Here is a 20,959-nt window from a genome sequence, read left to right as displayed (position 1 = left end):
AGTCAATTAATCATCGAAATATCAGTGAGAATCTTCAAAAACAGAGTTCAACCTGCTAGAAAAAGTATACTTTTGTATATTTTTGAACTAAAATAGAGTTGGTAACATATTTCCTCCATAATTGGTACACTTACCCTCTATCGCTAACTTATTTTGAACAAAGTTAGGATAGGTCGTAATTTTTTCAAAGAAAATATGTTCGTTGTCATTGTTGTGTCCCTACTTAATATTGCTTCAGTTCAATAGATGCGACATAGTACCTAGCTATTGACAAAAAAGGTGCAAAATCAAAACAAATAAAACAATAAATGCTAGATGTCCGAAATAAAAGCACATTCCGAAGATGATTTTAAATTCGGACGGATAAAAAGTTCACGATGAAATTTCTTATATTTCATATATATCATTTAATATATTTCGAAATTGTAAAGGGAATAAACTGGTGATAGAAAAGATCATAACCAGGGTTGATACATTTTATATTTTTTTTAAAAATCTGTATATCTGTATTTTAGCAAAAAAATCTGTATAAAAAATCTGTACCGAAAAATGAAGGAAAGAAAAAATCAAAATTTTATTCTCATTTCGAATTTATTTTTCTTATTTGTGGGTTGTTAAATTGAATCAATACAGCAAAAAAGAAATAAAAAGGTTTACTCATAACCCTCTGAATTGTAAAGTGTTCATACATGGTTTTGTTGAACTTTGCCTTCAAATTTTTCAGCAATTTCATCATTGAAGCTCCCCCTTGAGCCGATACATAGTTCTTCGCTTTCAAAATAGAGTCTATAAGAGTCTATAATTGTGGGTGCTAACCGATGAGAAACGGCCTTAGCAATGGACACAAACATTTCCCATCACGCCTTTTGTCATCCAACAGCTGGGACCACGCTATATCTGAGTCACTCAATTTTTGCCCCATAAGATTCGTCTTGAGTAGCCTGAATTTGTTATCCAAACCTTGTCTGTTACCTGCTTCAATGAATTGAGGAAATTGGCGCATCAAATCATTAAGGTTTGGTAGCTTGACGAAATTTTGGGTTTATCAAGGCCGCAGTTTTGATAACTGAATTCAAATCGCTTTGAAAATTTATTTCACGAGTTTAGTATAGAATTCACGACAAATCGATTTGAAGGTCAGCTTCTTAGCTGAATCCAATCCCTTTTCAGTTTCTTCTGAATCCAAACCAACGTAAACATCATCATGCTTCTTCAGAAAGTCTTGAAAAACTTTCACATCAAGGTCAGCATCAGCGGATCGTTGCACGTAATTCTTCAAACATAAGTTACCCAACATGATCAACAATAACATTCATGTCTCATTATAAAGTGCGCAAAATTGAGAACTTTCAGGAACAGCATAATCGGTTCAGTCATAGGATCGCTTGAATGAGTCAATATACGATTTGCGGATAGATTATGGTTATACTTAACATGGAACGAAAACAACTGCCTCCAACGAAAGCCGTCTCGTTGCGTTGCGTTGAACATTTTTATAAATCAAGGTATCTATGTATGCACTGTAATAAAATTGATATTTAAAATTGAATTTAAAAAAAATCTGTAAATTCTGTACCTATGCTGAAAATCTGCAATTCTGTATCTGAAACATGGCGAAAAATCTGTAAAATGCAGAATATTCTGTACATGTGGCAACCCTGTTCGGTGATAATGATTGTTGAATGTGACATTTAAGGCGTTTGATTAATCTGCCAAACTTCCGGCTAAGCCAGTTTCGAGATTGAACGGATTAGTAAACTTATTTTTTACAGCCAATTCAAATACCATTTCCCGGATATCATGTGACGTCAAACCATATAGCTGATTTTGCAGGTCGAGAACATGATAGACCATCTCCAATTCCAGCTTAGGTGAAAAACGGTTCTATGTAATTTTTCGGATGCGGCTGACGAATTCTGTATGAATCTCTTCACTGTTGTTTGAGCATTCAGAAACACTTTCGACGTTTGGTCACAGAAAATCCGTCTTTGATCGCCTGCGTTGTTTTTTCGAGCTCCTCCCTCTCCAACGTTGTCTGTCCATCTTTTTTTTTGTAATTCCGCGGCATCTGTAATCAATTAGATCAAAGAAATGTTTCAAACCTGTATGACAGAACTGAAATGTACGGCAGCGGAAAAAACCTTAAAACCACCAAACTAGTTTAAAAAATGGAATTTCTCATTGTTTATATCTAAATTTTTGCCACAATAAAGACCATATTGGTTTTTCATTTGGTCCTGGGCATTTTATTTTTCTCAAAAAATTTTGTTTATTCTCAAAAACATATATGAATAATCCTTACAATTTCCAGCAAGTCATCCATACATGGGAAGATGGGCATTTTTACAGGATTTTTTTTTTCTTACAACAACATTTTCATGTTTTCTTTGAAAACAATACAACTAATTCTAATACAGGTCGGACTCGATTATCCAGAGAATTGATTTTGACGTAGGATTACGTCTTTCGGCAACATATTGGGGTCCAAATTGAAAATCGAAAATCGAGTACATCGTGAAAATTGTCCAATTTCAAACGCTTATTGCTCAGTCATTTCATGATGGATTGATGAAATTTTTGCGTCAATCGATTTCGGCACTTCAAAACATTATTTTATTGAAGAAAATAATATATGTCATGAAACTAACTATCGAACAATTGAAAAATCTCAACCACTATCCTAACGGAAATACCCACTTCTGATTGGTCGAAATTGACGACACATGCGGCGGGTCCCTAACAGAACAATCAAAATCAAGCTGCCTGGGGGAAATCGGCATTGCAAATACAAGGAAGTAGGGTGAGCTTTTGTTCCTACCGAAATGTATTCCCTAGCAGAGACATCAAAACCAAGCTGCCTGGTGGAAAACGGCATGACAAATATATGGAAGTCGGGGGCATTTTTGTATTGCAAGTAAGGTGAGTGATACGATTAATTATAGCGAATAAAATTTAAATTTAGAACTTTAATGTTGGGTGCTTCGTGATATTTCATGTCAATGACCGATCGTGTATTGTGAAAAATTTAGCAAGTGTAAAATTGTATATGGTAGCAGTTGTGTTAAAAATGACTTGATATATGAAACGATTCATTTAAATTTTCAAAAAATAAAAACCGAGGTGTGTTCCTGCTCTAGAACAGGTCGTTTGGTTTAAGCTGTCTGTTTTGTTGTGTTCATTTTCACCCAAGGAAAGTTTATACGGCTTGCAAAATTGAAAAAATGAAGAAATATTAAAAAAGTGATTTCCCACATGCTCTACATATAGTATTTAGTGTCGTTAGTCCAATTAAAATTCGCATTGGGTTGAATTTCAAATATGTAACATGTTTTACTGAGTTTGAGTTTGAGATGTTTTTTTTCTTTATTTCATTCATACATATCACAGGAGACATCTCGTCTAGGATCACAGAGCGCAGTTTTCATCATATCTCGTTTCACTTCGGTATCTTCTATCTGATACGCACCATCCAACGGCTGTTTACCATCCTTCTGTCATCATCACTCGGTAAACACAACCAAACAAAACGGCCCTTTTCAGGGCCACCAAATCATTATCAAATAGTTTAACGATGTAATTCTTCAAACATATCCAAATTCAATAGATAGCCTAACTGAATCCTACGTCAACTATGCGGTCGTATCTCGGACACAACCCTCCTGTGACTTTTTTTTTCACTCCGGATAATCGAGTCTGATTGTCAGACCTGTCAACAAATAGAGTCGTCCGACTTGCGTTCGTTACCATTCGATCATTCCGTAACGGCTGCGTCGATGGGTCCGCCGTGACACAACTAGTAGAACATAGCATATCATAAAAAATCCAATTCCAAGATGACCGCAGTCCCCAAACAACCAACTACTTTTTAAATGGTTTCATTCAGCTTGACCTGTTTGTATGTATGTTTGAATGTTCGTAAGGTTGTTCCATATGATCAGAAAGTTGAAACCGTTCCTGTTGACTGATTGATCTGAAATTTGGAAGACACTTTTAATTCTACCCTCATTATTCCGAAGAAAATTAGGTAAGAAATAAACGTTGGATTTCCATTATCCACTGTTAGTTGTTTCATCATATACCTCACAATTTTATTTTAGTCTCATCGTTGCCCTAGATAAATGAAGGAACGGATGTGATCACTACTAACTGCTACTTGCCAAATTATTCTGTAGCTCTTAGTACATTAAACCTTTTAACTTAATTTTTTTATCTTATTTTATATACTAGTTTTTTAGTAAATTATCTGTATCATTAGTATACTTCTCTACATTAAAACCATTCAAAAATATTATGTTTTTTCAATTTTTGTTTCTTACTTAACTTTCTTCGGAATATTTCGATGATGTACTGTATTCTGTTAGTCGAATCATTTCATTTGATACCAATATCGAGGGGATTGCAAAAAATATATAGTGGATCATTTTATGGCGGTGACCTTTTCGAATTTATATTGTTCATAGTGTAGTGTATTCTCCAAGTCAAGCCATTCACACATTTTCTAGCGGAGGCCAAATTAAATTTTCCAAGAACTTGGGATACACAGTTTTATAATGACGGTAGAATTAAAAGTATGTTTCAAATTTCAGACTTATCAGTCAACAGGAACGGGGTCAATTTTCTATTAATGTGGGACAACCCTATAAACACTCAAATATACATACAAAAAGGGAAAGCTGAATGGAACCATTAAAAAATAATTGTTTATTTAGGAACTGCGGTCATCTTGGATTTGGATTTTTCATGATCTACTGTGTTCTATCAGTCGAGCACTCTCATTTGGTACTCATATTGATGGGCTTTGAAAAAAAAATATGGCGCCATTTTATGATTTTGCATTTTTAATCATTTTTTCATAAATTGCTGAAAATATGTAATCCGCCATTTTGTAGTGGTCGCCATGTTAGATTTGCATTTTTCATAAATAACTGTATTCTACTAGTCAAGCCCTTTCATTTGATATCCATATTGATGGGGTTCTGAGAAAATAAGAAATCCGCCATTTTGTAGTGGCCTCCATCTTGGATTTGGTTCTGAGAGAATATGTAGTCCGCCATTTTATAGTGGCCGCCATTTTGGATTTGATTAACTGCATTCTACTAGTCAAGTCCTTTCATTCGATACCCATATCAGCTATTCAATATGGAATTATTCAAAATTTCCGAAAATCAAGAATAAAATACTCCGGATAATCGAGTCCAAAAATCCGGATAATCGAGTCCGACCTGTACTGTTTAAAGTATATATATATAGCGTATTCGTATATATATATATATATATATATATATATATATATATATATATATATATATATTCGACATGCGTATTCGACAAATTTTGGTTTTTGTCAAAATACGAACTTTTGTCTTAGACGTCAACTTCCTATCTTGTATAGTTTCTGGAATAAATGGCGTTTTTGTATGGAGACTCCTGACTTGTTGGAAATTGTAGGGACTATTTATATATTTTTATCTAAAATTTAAAAAATACTTTTTTTGAGAAAAAATAATTTCAATTTTTAAAATATTTTTTTTCAGCTTTCCAGCTTTCAGTTTTCAGCATATTCCTTTTCTTTATTTTCATTTTTTTCGGTTTCTCAAAAGTTTTTTTCAGTGTGTTTTTCCAGAACCGCAACATTATGATCTATAACTTTGCCTAAGACACCATTTCCATTTCCATTTTTTCCCGTTTTGGCGTTATAGTTTATTTTCTGGAATGATACCATTTTTGCACAAGAACTTTTCAAAAATTAGTCGTGATCGTATTCGAAAAAAAACTAATATCGTAAAATAGCATCGTACCTAGTGCCGAACAAGTTGGCAAAGTCTCAACTAAATCAAAAACATAAAATTAAAATGGTTTCGTGTTGATTGGTGGAATGCCTCTAAACCAGTTCAAAATCAAACACAGTAGAGTCCCGATTATACGCGAAATAGTCTGTCAAGGTCACCGTGAATAACGAAAATCGCGGACAAAGCGATAATGGACTAAAAATGAGAAATGAACACGAAATGAAGACATTTTAGCATGAAAACTATGTTGTATCAATACAGAAATCATTAAACTATCTATCTGTAAGGTCGCGTACACCAGTGATCAGATAATGTGGAAGCCAAAACAAAAGAGCAAATGTCTACATCTCACTGACAAGTTTCGGAAAGCTCCTAAAAATGACTACGGAACTCGCTTTCGCGGATAATCGGGGTTCCACTGTATTCTAATTTTTGTAACCAGTAACTTGTTGCATGGATTCGCCCGCTCGGGAGTAAACCCGTTTTGAAAATTGGAAAACTTTGTTCTCCCCATGATTCTCTCGCTCTCGTTCGCAAGGAATCGATGAAGAGATGATTCGCCTGGCGCCAAATGGGAAAATGCGCTTTGTCCGGCTATCCAACGTTTCAGTTTAACGTGAGCCGCCGCCGGATCGGCAGGAAAAGTTTTGTACGAAACGGAATCCTCTGATGCAGGCAACAGAATCGGTTGAATAGTTGTCAATGCAGCAACAGTTTTTCTCCCAATTCATCCATCCATCATGTCGTTCTGATGAACGGATGTTATCAGAGCGGTTACATACGTCTCTCGCTCCTGACGTGATATTGTACCAAAAATAGTTTCTAGCTGAAACCGGAAGAGCACCACGGTTGAGGAGAATGTAGAGAGGATAATTTCCGGGTATTTTGAAGTGTTTTTTTTACTGGTGGTAGTTCATAGTTCTGATGTGAATATTTCTTGATGTACGCATATTGTGAAAAGTTCGGTGTTTGTAGCGTTTTATCGGTATTCTTACCTGTCTGTCATACTGTCTGTGATAGCTTTTATCTCTTTTGGAAGCTGCTTACTGTAACCGTCGATTTTACAGAATATTTGTGAAGTAAATTTATTCCGTTAAACGTCGAGATAAGCGGAAAACAATACTGAACGTGAAAACGCAATTTGCGCCTGCGACAACATTCTTTCAGGAATATAAATAAATTGAATTTTCGCGTCGCGATTTGTACGATTAGGAATGTGGATATGTGGAGTGGGATTGATTGAACATCCAACATATACGCGGATTTTTAATAACGAGAAACAAGTCCTCTAAGCCTAGTGAGATTTTGTGCGGCGTTCGATTTCCCGTCAGCGGAAATCAAAACCGATGTGCGATTGCGGGGAGGTTTTCATCAAATCATGAGAAAATGAATTGTTTACACAACGAGCAAATAACTTGTGTCCGCATTCAGATGGTTTACGGGAACAAATTGAAATGTGAAATACAATCACTTACTGGAATCGGTGTCTTATGGTAAATCTTACGTTCCGGCTTCGTCCCGGTGGATTGTGTGATAAACTCTTTTCCTAATTGGGAAAGCAAAACGACGGCAAGTTATTGTGCATCTCGAAATTCCTGATAGATTCGAAAGGGACGAAAGGGGATTTATTCAACCAATTTCGATACGGTAAAGGAAAGAAAACAGATTCGGAACGGCTCGTTCGACTTCGAATAGACTCGGTACGGTTCATCAGATTCTCAGCATTCTGGCGGTCGTGCAAGGCAAGCGTGCCTGCGACAAACAAAGGGGAATAAGTTTTTGCAAGCTTGCGGATTACAAGGGCTTCGAGCATGGATTCCTAGCAAGTGAGTACGAGTTGTGCGTTGTACCTCTATAATCCTGTATTGAATAGAATTCGTGCTGGCGACGAACTTCGTCATATGGATATGTTGGGACGGCGGCATCTTCCTTTCATACGTTCCGCTTATACATTTCTCGTTATTACGGTTGGCGGTTGTGGGAATTTGTTATAATGTTTCACAGTTGAACACATGCAAATGCAAATTAATAAAATATGGGACGCAAATTAATAAAATATGGGACGCATTCTCGCTGAATCTTCCATCGACTAATACGGCCTTCTTTGGCTACTATTTATTTTATGATAATACCATTTTTGTTGATTTATTTTCATAGTCCCTGTTATCCACAAACAAACCGACGGCATTGTTTATTGAACAGGGACCTCTAATTCTTGACTGTCCGGATTGTGTACCAAATCTAACCCTACTAGAGAACTTATGGGAAGTGATAATTTTAACCGAACTCTCACAGATGTCTAGAAAATAAAAAAAAGTTACAGGAGGGTTGAGACACGACCACATAGTTGACTATTGACATTGGGCTATTCGTTGCATACTGATTTTGGAAAACTACATTAATAACCTTTTAGGTGTTATTTGTTCGAGAGAACCAGTGTTATAATCGAGCGATGATGGATTAGTTGTTGAATGATGCCTATCACGATGAAGTATTCCGAAGTAGAATAAGTGACTCCGGACGAGATAGATCCTTTGTTCTGTCTGGATGAAATAACATAATCATACTAGCTGACCCGGCAAACGTTATTTTGCCATAAACATTATTTGGTGAAAAATATACGTTTGCTATTTTCAATATGGACGGCTAAATTTATAACTGCTAGAACCCGTTTATAAATTGGAAAACCAAAGATACGCCAGACAACTTCATTGGAGGAGATGTACTGACGAATTTGGTAGCGCAATATTCCGTCGTTGTCATTTAATCGAGGAGAATTCACATCGGTATTCTGAATTTGAAAAACAGCCATATTGCTTCATTTGTTCACGGACTTGCAATTGTATTTATTGCTCTTCATCGATTTGCAGAACTCAACATTAGTATGAGCATTGAATGTTTGAATGTCAGCTGAGGCGAGTATGGTACTACCCAACGATTGTGAATGTCAATGCTGCGTTGTTGATATTTGTGAATGGTTGTCCGCCATTATCAGTACTTCTTCGTTGATATATTGGACATCCGCCTACGCTTGCGTTCGTGTCATTGGTGAAATCTTCGGGAAAACGCTTTGTACATTTTTCATCAAGGCGATAATAGTTTTAGATAAACACCGTGTCATTAATCATGTTTGTGGTAACAGTATCGTACAGTCACTCATAATCCATCATTAGCAGACTCGAAAATAATTTTAAATTGTTAAAAATTGAATGGAAATTATTACATAGTATAGGGACACAGTCCTGACGCTAACTTAACTATTTTTCTATAAATCTCCTTGCATTTCTGCAAAAACTTCATTCATAATATGAAATCATTATCAGAGACAATTTCTCGTTTAAGATTTATATTTTATTTTCGTTTTTTTCAGTAGGGTCTATTTTCATTGTAATTGGTGTTTTAAAAGCGTGTTTATTTCACCCGGAATCTCTCTTCCTTTTTCGCACGGAACACGAAACACGAAGCTCAATGATGTCTATATCGAATTGCGTTTCAAGGGTGCTATATTTGCATAGCCCGATTATATAATATGGCGATTGGATTGATGTTGTAACTGGTCATCGAAGACTTCATTTTTTGTCTGAACAAACGTGATGGTAATAGCAAAGGCAGGGTCGGCGTTGCCATGATAGCGTCTCGCAAGTGAATGTATTTTTCCTCACTGTTTATTGTGTCGTAGGAATCGCAGTCGTTCGCTCTCTACCTCTCTACCGTTCGCAAGTAATTCTACGATCAGACAGCAAACGGAAGGAACTTTAGGAACGTTATTAGATGTGTGTCAACGACGAACTCCAGATTATTGTTTCTTCTTTGAATCACGATTACTCGAGTCTTCTACCAGGATTCCAGCAAAGTATTCAACAACATGCGCATTGGATCTACACACATGTTCTCCAGTTTTATCAGAATTAATGATTGGTTGTCACCTTGGAATTCGAGCATGTATGATATGAAGAATTTAAATAATTGCTCATTCAAAAAGGCTTCCAGTTCGCCGATGATGCACCTGGTTTTAGCCAAACTGATGTTACTGGAGCATGTTTTGATGATAGTTGGATGAAGCGGACGTAGCCATCTGTCATTGAACAACATCAATATATATATATATATATATATATATATATATATATATATATATATATATATATATATATATATATATATATATATATATATATATATATATATATATATATATATATATATATATATATATTTCTTCTGTTTGGAAAACTACGGGTCAATTATTTGGACATAATTTATACCAAAATTCTAAAATCGCTATTAAAAATATGTGATGGCAGTGAAAATTGAAGGTTACATACATTTTTATAACAAATAGGAAGAAAAAATACAAAAAAAATATTCAGAATTTGTTTTTTTCTGCATAGGGCCACCCTTTTCGATATTAAACATACGGTAAACGGTATCCTAGCGGTATCATATATAGTTTACGACCAATTCTAATCCCTACCATGTTTTTTGAGCATAATTTCATAAAAATCGGTCGAGCCGTTTCGAAGGAATTCGACCACGAACATCGTGACACGAGATTTTTGTATATATAGATAAGAAGGGAGAATGAATAGTTACTGAATCTCAATTGGACTAATAACACAACAAAATAGGCAGCTCAAATCGAGCGATTCGTTCTCGATAGCGAACAAACATTTGTGGCGATGGATTTTGATACATTCAGTCAAATATATACCGGGTACAGGTAAACTTCGATATAACGTACATTTCACTTTCAAAATTGTACGTTTTATCGAATTGTACGTTATATCGAAGCATAATAATACGTATTATAGACTACAAACGTAGTCTATAATACATTATTGTGTTGCTGCTTTAGAATAACTTCAATCAGAAGACGAAGCCAGCCTTTCTCATGATGTTTCCCTTCGTACTGTTGATTAAAGCTTGGTTCATTTAGAATACGGAATCACAAAACCAGCTGTATTTCGGGATTGATTGAAGGTACAAAACTTGTTTTAGCATCACAATACAGATAATTCATTGTTCTATCAGGAAAAAACTATTGATTATTTTTCCTCTACACTTTGGAAATGTGTACGTTATATCGAGGTAAAATGAACGTTATATCGAGTGACGTTATATCGAGGGTACGTTATAACGAGGGTACGTTATATCGAAGTTTCCCTGTATTTGTGTTTTTGAAGAAAATGGTTTAGTTATCATCTGAATTTATATTATTGCCTCCAATATAGACCCAATCTGAAGCAATACACTTTTCCAACGAACAATCCAGTCATCGAAACACTGTTTATAGCTATATTCAGGAATTGCCTTCTGTTCACGTAGCGAATTCGTTTCTATGTCTTCAATGCTATCAAAACGGGTCCCACGATGCGGTAATTTGTGTTTCGGGAATAGGAAAAAAGAAATAGGAAATAGGAAAAGAGATCAGAATATGATCGTTCAACCATGTCTTCAGCCACTCAATTGCGAGCCACTCAGTTTTTGAAAAGAAAAGAACTTTTTTGACACTAGCCGTGCAACAACTTTTCTATAATATATGACGAACGGTCCCGTGAGAGATATTTAATTCACGGGCTAGCTCTCTCAAATTAAATTTTCATCAATTGAAGAGGTGAATGGATGGTCGTTCTTGACGTGGCAAATCGTTCATCTTTTCTTAGCCGTCTTTGGATGCGTTATATCATTTATACAATCGTGTTTTCGATATAGCTGGGACATAGTCGTAGTACATAGGTATTTTTCCTGACCTTATAGATTTGTGTGATATTCTATACATTACAATTCGCTAATGTCTAAACGGTCTAAATTAATTAAAGCTGGAAGAACTTCCTTTTTCCCATACATTTAATCTGCCGATTTGTGTGCTAACCCTACCCGTATTTCGAAAGCTTATAACTCTAATATTTTCTAATAGATCGGAAAGATATTTGCATCAATTGATAGGAAATATTTCTACGCGTCCATTACAATTCATAAAATGTTATTTTTCATGAGATGAACAATTGAATAACTGTAAAATGTCAAGCGTTATCTAAACGCCCAAAACTGCCAAGTCTTGATTGGCCGAATTACGGTTTCCCCAACACAGACTTCAAAATCGATGTTCCAACAGAGCTGTGTTTCCCTAACACGGATTTCAACATGAATGTGCCTGGGGGAATCCGCTTTGCAAATACATGCAAGTCGGGGGGATTTTTTGGTGTTGAGTATTTTTGTACTCGCTTGTCGTTGTGAAGACCGGAATATGTTTCCCTAAAACGTACATTTAAACTGAGAAGCCTGGGAAAATCGTCATTTCAGATACTAGAGGTGAATGAACTTTCGCGGTTCGAGAAATACGTAAATATGAGATGTGCAATAATTTCAGAGGAAACAGTAAAATACAATGATCGTTTGACTATTCTTTCCTTCACATATGTTGGTAGTCTTAGGCATCATATCAAACGTAAAAGGACGTTCATCAAATTTATTTGTAATGAAAAACTTAATCTATTACAAAAATTTCGATGCATTTTAAAATAATATTCGAAGTGGTAAACAAGTGGATTGCATAGTATAATTACGAAGTTCTACGTCGAAAATATGCGGTCGTCTCCTAGATACAACCCCTTACAATTTTTCCTTTGAAGCAACGTGGTGAAAGCATCGAAAACATGTACCATCAACTAGATGATAGGGGCGTCTCCGTAGCCACAGTGGTTGCGCGTTCGCTTAGTAAGCGATCGATCGTAAGTTCAAAACTCAGGGCCCTCATTGACCATCTTTGTGTTGTTACAGAATAACTACGTCCACACAACATTCATCAGTGATGGAGATCGATCCACGGTCGAAATAAGATCGGTTCATCCCATACAAACTGCTCTGCTTTGCAAGACACATCGGGCTGCTGTTCTATAAATAACTCAACAATGATCAATCAACTGTCTCCGCTGTCCGGTCTAACTGGATAATGGAAGAACAGATAGAAAACTCTTACGCCCAAATGACTACTGTGTAAATGTGTACCATATGCAATGGTATAGGAAGGAATACTCTAACACCGAAAAATGGCAACTGTGTAAAGGGTGTGTCACATCAAATTGCATCACGGAAAAAACGCTGTAGAAATTTAATTTTTAGGAATTATATCTTCAGCTTTCACTTATAATCAGATAAGAGTGTATAGATCACGTTGGCCATGCTTCACTGTTAATTTTTCGTAAATTTGAAAAAATGTCGTCGAACGAAAAAGAACGTCGTGAATTAATCCTGTGCACTCATTTCGAGAATCCGGAGTTGTAACATCGGGTCATCGGTAAGATGCTGGGAATCGTCCAATCCACGGTCAGCAGAGTACTAAAACGATATTTCGAGAACCTAACCATCGACCGGAAGGTGAAGAACGGCAAAAATGGATGCTCCGTCAGTGAAAAAGATCACAAGCGAGTAGTTAAGCAGTTTAGACGTGATCCGAGAAGTTCGGTCCGGGATGTCGCCAATAAGCTGAATTTGTCAAGTTCATTTGTCCAGCGGACCAAGCAGCGGGAGGGCCTGCGTACATACAAGGTTCAGAAGGCTCCTAACCGCGACGAAAGGCAAAACATGGTGGGGAAGACGCGAGCCCGGAGGCTGTACACCGAAATGCTGACGAAGCCGCATTGCCTGGTAATGGACGACGAAACCTACGTCAAAGCGGACTTTCGTCAGCTGCCGGGCATGTTGTTCTTCTCCGCAGAGGACAAATTCAGCGTTCCGGAGGAGATTCGCAAGCAGAAACTATCCAAGTTTGCCAAAAAGTACATGGTGTGGCAAGCGATCTGCTCTTGCGGAAAGCGGAGCGCCCCCTTCGTGATGACCGGCACGGTAAACGAGCAGGTTTACCTTAAGGAGTGCCTACAGAAGCGCTTACTACCACTATTGAAGCAGCACGAGGGCCCGACCATCTTCTGGCAGGATCTCGCTTCGTGCCACTATTCAAAGGACGTGTTGGAGTGGTACGAAGCCAACGGGGTCACCTTCGTGCCAAAGGAAATGAACCCGCCCAACGCGCCGGAGCTTTGCCCAATAGAGAAATATTGGGCGATTATGAAGCAGGCCCTCCGGAAGAGTCCAAAAGTTGTCAAATCGGAGGCGGACTTCAAGAGAAAATGGATTTCTGTTCAAAAAAAACTACAACCTGACGTTGTACAGAACCTTATGGACGGGGTAAAGAGGAAGGTGCGAGCATACGGGCTTGGGCTCGAAGTATGAATAAAAAGAAAATGCCAAAAGTTGTTTAATAGTTTATATTTTACTGTCTAAAATTTTCAAAAGGATCGGTCTACTGGGCGAATTTTTACAGCGTTTTTTTCGTGATGCAATGTGATGTGACACACCCTTTAATGTGCTAATTATATATATGATTAACATGTGACACGATTAAAATTCGGCTCTGTTTCAGCTAAAATGCTAATGAGCCTAAAATAAACAAAAGGGATAAAAAAAACTAGATGATGACAATTGGCAACGTTATGTGTCGTTAGGAAATAAACAAAACCCCATGTTATTCCGCGATTTTCTCTAGATTGAAAATTCAAGTTTGTCATTCAGATTCTTTAAGATTGTGTTTATACAATGATCCAAGTAATATGATTCATTGCCTATCTAAAATTAATTTAGATTAGGTATCCAACTTTGGGAGCAATGAGACAAAACAGACAGCTATGGATTTCAAAGGCAATTCAATTTCGCAATAACAAACCAAAACAAAAGCGTTGGACCGGGCAGAATATAATTCGAGCTCAATGGCTTTACGATTTCCCACAGACACAAAGGTTCAACAAAAAATATTGATTCCCTTAATTATCGCGACAATAAATTTCCTTCCTAGAATATTTACATTGCCACCATTCAATTGCTCGCTACTTTTACCTCCAGAATCTCAGCTATAGATTTATTTTTCGGTCCTCCCATCATTTGTCCTTTTAATGATTCGGCTTTAACAAACCATTAATTATAATGTTTTCAATCTCCGACGCTCTTCATCCGAATCTCCCGGGATCATATCGTGCCTTTGTTTAGGCACAGTACCACCCACAGTTAACGTCGGCCGGAAGTGGAAAAGCTACAAAAATAAATCAAACCGCAGATTAATTATTCTCAAAAGATGTGACAATTTTGCACCTTCGGAGGAAACACCAGCTGTTGCTTTGTATTTTTGCCCTAGAGCAGAACTTTTTTTTTTCATTCAACGTATTCTCCCTATTAACTGTGGTTAAAATAGGATATCAGGCAGCGCTAATAATATTTACATTATATTTCTATGCTCCGCTGAGTTTGTTGTTTCAATACTTTCGCATATTTCGAAGAAAGCACTCTTCAAGCAGAGAGTACCAATGGAATCCGACAATGTTTCCAAAGGAAACCAGCTTACGTAGAAAAGGAAACAATATTTGCCACACATAATCTGCTTACCGCACACAGAGCATCATGCATTGGATGTCGCCAGCTCGGAAGTAATCATAAAAGTATACGAACAAAACATAGACGAGCGAAATGTAACATGGCAAAAGAAATAACTTCATATTCTGCTGCATCATTTGACACGATCAAAGAGTGGAAATCGTATTTCCATCAGCTTGGCAACGGCTCTTGAGAGTTTCCTTTCGTCAAGGAAGCGTCAAAAATTCGCTTCCGTTCTATCTATCAATAGAATTCATAATATGTTTAGACGTGTGAACAAATTAATTGTACCTATTGTCGGTATGCTCGATTGGCTTTGGAATGGTTGAAATGGTTGAAAACTCTGGAACCGATGAGATGAATTACACAGAGAAGATAAAAAAATATACTCAAACACCAGAACCTCACCACAGCACATACGAAACATAGTCGATATAACAACAAGGAAATACTCCAACAATGCCAGGATGCTATATGTAGGCAGATACAAATTTGTTTGCTCACAATCCGTTCCCCCTCTATACAAAACGAAAAGCCGTCCTTGAGACAAGTTCTCTGTTTTGTGTCTTTATTGTACGACGAAATGATGTAGAATATGTAGGGTAACACGGGGTGATTTGGTCATATAAGGGGGGTGATAGGGACCTTTATCTCAGAAATTACGGCTCAACTTGGATTTTCTATGTCATTTCCTTCTATTGCTGAACCGTATGTACCTAAAGTAAAAAAAAAAATTGATAAAACTTCACAAGTAGAGGGAAACGGTAGCATAAATACATCAAGTACTTTGAGCGTCAAAAAATGTGAGTTTTCCGATCGTGGTTTTAAGGTTTTTCCCTCTGATTGAACAAACTTTTCGTGTATTGTGCAGTAAAGTTCTGTTCGCCAACAGAAGAGGAACAATTTGATGTAGCGAAACTGTAAGTTTGATAACAATAAATGAAATTAATTGCATTTTAATTTTTGCGTGTTGTGTGGGGTGACATTGACACGTTTCTGTGGGGTGAATTGGTCCTACAGGTTTGAGACTTTTCTTTGGTCTAATTGATTCCAGATGCCGCTGAATTACAAGAAGAGGATGGACAGACAACGTTGGAAGAAGGAGGAGCTTGAAAGAGCAACGCAGGCCATCGAGAACGGATTTTATTTGACCAAGCATCAAAAGTGTTTGAAAATGCTCGACCAACAGTGAAAAGATTCATGCAGAATTCGAGATGGTGTCAATCCAACTTTTCTGGTCTGGAATCTGGAAAAGACACCTGGTATCGATCCCAAAACATTGTTACTGATTGTAACATTATCCCAAAATACTTTACATAAACATAAGTATGTTTTTTCGATGAAACACACACTGGACCAAATCACCCCACAGACGGTCCAAATCACCCCGCATCAAATTTTAATGTCCAAAAATCATCTCTTTTATTTTATGATATATTTGGTAGATTGAAGCTTTATATAATGATTAAACATTATTTATTGAGAGAAAACAAGTGTAGCTCAGTATACAATGTGACATTTTTTATTTAGACCGTATTGGTTTGGAAATATTAGGCGATTTGCTTAGGTGGTCCGAATTCCCCCCTTTTCCCCTACATTGTTCAACGATACAGATTCGAGCAGACGAATCAATAACCTGTTGATGCTGCCTCTACGTACAAGAAGATAGAGAAGATATCAACAACAATGAAAAGATTTGTTTCCTACAAAGGATAAGTATCTTCGAGATAGCTTACAACATATCGGACTAATAAGTGGACACGACTCGGCCCAAATAGGTCCCCACACTACCAGGAAAATTGTCAAAATCGAAGCTGTACAACAGAGTGGATATGAACTCAGAAAAATAATACTGTGGAAAAACGTAAACATGGATATCGTATCACGACACAGGTTTAATATGTGTAGGGATAGTGGGGGCAAATTGGTCATGGGGGGCAAAGGGATCACCTTTGCAATATAACTATTGACTATAGATGCCGTATTGATAGTCACCTTAGGTTTGAAGAACTTAATGACTTTTTAGTCACCCTGTACTTCAGTAGAGCTGTTGTATGTCAAAATACAAATAAAAACAGAAATAGCTCTCTCGATAGCCATTCGGCCGTAGTTCTGTGCGCATGGTATCTAAGGAATTTCTCGTGAAATTTAGTTTATTCAATCTGATATATTGGACAAATCATCAGTATGGACAACTGTTCACACATTCTAGGAGAGGTGAACAAATATTTTGTTTAATCTAAGCGATTAATTAGCATAGAAATCATTTTGATCTTTGGGGGCAAAGTGGTCATAGGGGAATAACAACTTACAATGTTCTGTTTACTAAAGCTGATATACCTCATCACATTCTGCTCTTGAAGAAGATCCTTCTGTGGCTTTGACCCTGGAAAAATATGCCACTCCAACTAAACCATGCCTCATTATGCGGAAAGTTATGTGTTTCTTACTACGTTTTTGTATGCAAGAGAAAATTTTAATTGAGACTCTAGGTGAATAGGCCAAGCTTATTTCATACATGTATCTACTATATCAAATATTATTTGAGTAAATTTGGACGAGAAGAACGCTTAAATCTATGCCATTTAGTTTGATATGGGCGGGTGACCACTTTGCCCCCACTAGGTGACCACTTTACCTCAAAGTAAAAAAAAAGTTCGATTTTTCACCTTTTTTTCTAATGATGAAAAGTGTACTATTTTGAATTTTATAGTAAAAGCCTTTCGCTATCTTGAATAACAATGAGTTGAACTATAATATTCTTCGAGGAACGGGAATTGAATCGGTATGTGGGCGCTGGAAATGGGCATATTCCTTAGGGTGACCACTATGCCCCCACCTCCCCTACATGCTAGAGATGGTTAGGTCGAAATAAGATTATTGTAGTGCTGTTTTGAGTTTCTAGGAAAATTGTTTTTGAAAATATTAATAAATAAGAAGAACACATGTTACACATTTCTTGATCATTTAAGTTGTAAATACATAGTTTCTCAAAATTAGCGATTTAATTTTTTTCTAGATTGAAAATTCAAGTTGAGCATTCAGTTGGGCTACTCAAAATTGAAAATTGAAATAAAACACAGGATCTTCGTCTTGAAATGGTGCAGAATGGCTCTATTCGATACCATGTTTTATGTCTTTTGTGATTTGAATAAAATATATTTCAAACAAACATCACGACCATTTTGCAAATTTGTATACGCACGTTCCAATTTCCAATGATTCGGTGCACCATTTTCGCTGAAATTGCAGCAATAGCGCAAATGAACAATCCGATGGTGAAATACAAGTGAAACACAATAATAACACAAGTCAAGTGGCTCAAAATGTAGGTAGTATTTATGGACTCAACACTGTAAATGCCAAATACACGAAATTTTGGTTGAGTCGATTTGGCTCTAGTAAATTTGATGTCTTGCATCTTCGACATCTCGTTCTGGCCAACGAATTCTCGTAAATATCGTTAACGTGATGGAAATCGTCGGGCGTTACTAATGCTACTGTCCCTACGGCAAAATTCTGAATTGGAACCTCAAATGATGTACGTTACCGGTGGGGAACCGTGAGTCTCCGCTCTCGTGTCATCGATCGAACACGCACAGTGATGCAATATTGTTCGGTTGAGACACCTCATTGATTTTCATGTCATCTGATGGTAGTATTTTCATTTTCGGTACTCAGAAAATTTGTTCTACTCCGGTTGCTTTAGCCCCGCCTCTATCGCACAATCGATTCAGTTCGGATTTCCTGTTGCTGTTCTGCTGCATAGTATAATTTCTGGATTATTTCTTTGGTAGTTATATTTTTGGGAGAGGTAATTCTGCTGTAATGATACTGAAAAACTAATTGGATATTCAGTAAGTGCAGTGTCCCAGTGTCGCTCTAGACCAGGGTTTCTCAAAGTGGTCGATATCGACCCCCTGGGGTCGATTTCGGTTTTCCAGGGGTCGACAGAAACGAAAATTGATTTTGGGGGTCGATGGAGTCTGAATCGACCTCTATAAAATAACACAAGTTCTATTTGAAATTTTCAAGATGCTCCATAAGTTGTGTTACGTGAACCACCCTGTTATAAGAATGACCATGGTTGCCTCCAGTGTTGCCACACGTACAGATTTATCTGGAATGGTACAGATTTTTTCGTTATTTTTGGTACAGATTCTGTATGGTACAGAGTACAGATTTTTATCAAACATGCTCCTGATATTTTACTGCATAAGTTCATATGCGTTCTTAAATACGTTGGAGCTTGAATGATAATGTACTCAACTTCTAATTTAATTCAAGAGTACTAGTAGTGAAGGTATCTCAAAAAAAATAAAAACAACTGTGCTGTGGGGGTTATGAGTGAGGACCCTGGAGGAGGCTCCTGGGCATTTGGCTCGCGTTTCGGGCCTTTGCTCAGCGAATCAGCGAACCCAGTCACCAGACGAAAACACAAAAGCAGATGAATAAACGTGGTGGACACAGTGACGGATTAAATGAAATCCAGTTCACAAAAGTAATGCGCCTCGAGGGAAACGACAACGGACCGCGGTTCCTGGTTCTGGAACGGCAGAATGGAGACAAGTCGATGGACAAAGTAAGTCCATTCTTTATCAAAAAAGCAATGGACGCGATAACCTTGAACATAGAAATCAGCAGAATACAAAATGGCTGCCTATTGTTGAAGACTGTCGATCGACAACAAGCGAATAAGTTGCTAAAACAAACTCGGCTTGGAGAATCGATGCAGATCGAGATCACAGAGCATCCAACACTTAATCTCACATACGGAACGATCTACTGTTGGGACATGACCCGGCTTACGGATGAAGCATTCCAGAAGGAGCTAAAGGACGCACACGTAGTAAAGGTTGAAAGAATTAACAAGTTCAAGGACATGAAAGAGACGCCCACTGGAAAATTCATCTTGACTTTCGATCTAGGATATCTACCAAATGCTATTGATGTAGGATTTTATAGATGCAGAGTTGAATTATATGTACCCAACCCACTCAGGTGTAAAGACTGCCTGCGATTTGGACACACGAAAAAGCATTGTAGAAATCGCAATCGTATGTGTGCCAGATGTGGAGAACTTTTCCATGGTAACAACTGTTCATTCCCGGAGAAGTGTGTCAATTGCGGAAAATCCCACTCAGCTTTTGACCGTTCTTGTGAGTTATACATGGACGAAAAAGAAATCCAACGCATTCGTGTTACAGAACGAATCTCAATTAAGGAAACGCGTAAAAGGAGAAGACAACAAGTCCCTCAAGCACCGGTTTACACGAGAAGTTACGCTCAAGTCACACGAACATCGGATAATCGGAACGGAAGCCCTTCACAATCATCATCACAGCCGCAGAGCATCGAAATGAATCGCCATCAAGATTACCATCCATCTGTATCACCCAGCAGCAACGATACTAACTCACTGACAACAGAACTCAGCGACAATTCAGCAAATACGACTACGACAACAACAACGACAATGACAATGAGATAACACCGATGACACCCGAACCACATCCGCAAAGTTTTCAATTCAAGATGAAAACAGCACAATATCCTGTGTCTCTTCCCGAAGAAACAATAGGCAAACAATCAGACGAAGTAAGTACAATGGATACTGAGAGTGTTGAAAATCCTCTCCCAAATCAAGCAAGTTCTTCAGAATTATCCAATTTATTCTCCCTATCACAAGCTATCACCAATTCGATTTTATTGAATCATAATAGTAGCTGTGAAGATGAAAATATTTA

At 37.3% G+C, this 20,959-nt stretch overlaps 2 protein-coding genes across 21 annotated transcripts in view; both read left to right on the top strand.

Annotated features, from left to right (window-relative positions):
* The first annotated feature begins 6,421 nt into the window (after positions 1-6,421).
* LOC129776386 (voltage-dependent calcium channel type A subunit alpha-1-like) overlaps positions 6,422-20,959 on the top strand; it is a 266,278-nt gene continuing 251,740 nt past the window's right edge. For 10 of the 20 annotated variants that reach the window (XM_055781992.1, XM_055782004.1, XM_055782003.1 and 7 more), the window contains exon 1: positions 6,428-7,615. The gene's annotated coding sequence lies outside the window, so the exon portion shown is untranslated. Of the gene's footprint in view, positions 7,616-20,959 lie in introns of all 20 variants that reach the window. The other 10 variants (XM_055782001.1, XM_055781994.1, XM_055782000.1 and 7 more) reach the window with 4 other exon arrangements.
* On the top strand, positions 19,717-20,703 carry LOC129774175 (uncharacterized). Its single transcript, XM_055777874.1, has one exon. The coding sequence runs from the start codon at positions 19,717-19,719 to the stop codon at positions 20,701-20,703; it is 987 nt and encodes a 328-aa protein (XP_055633849.1).

Source organism: Toxorhynchites rutilus, chromosome 3, assembly GCF_029784135.1.
Source record: "Toxorhynchites rutilus septentrionalis strain SRP chromosome 3, ASM2978413v1, whole genome shotgun sequence".
Lineage (NCBI taxonomy): Eukaryota > Metazoa > Arthropoda > Insecta > Diptera > Culicidae > Toxorhynchites > Toxorhynchites rutilus.
The sequence above is the reverse complement of the archived record's forward strand: the minus strand, read 5'-3'. Positions and strand labels throughout refer to the sequence as shown.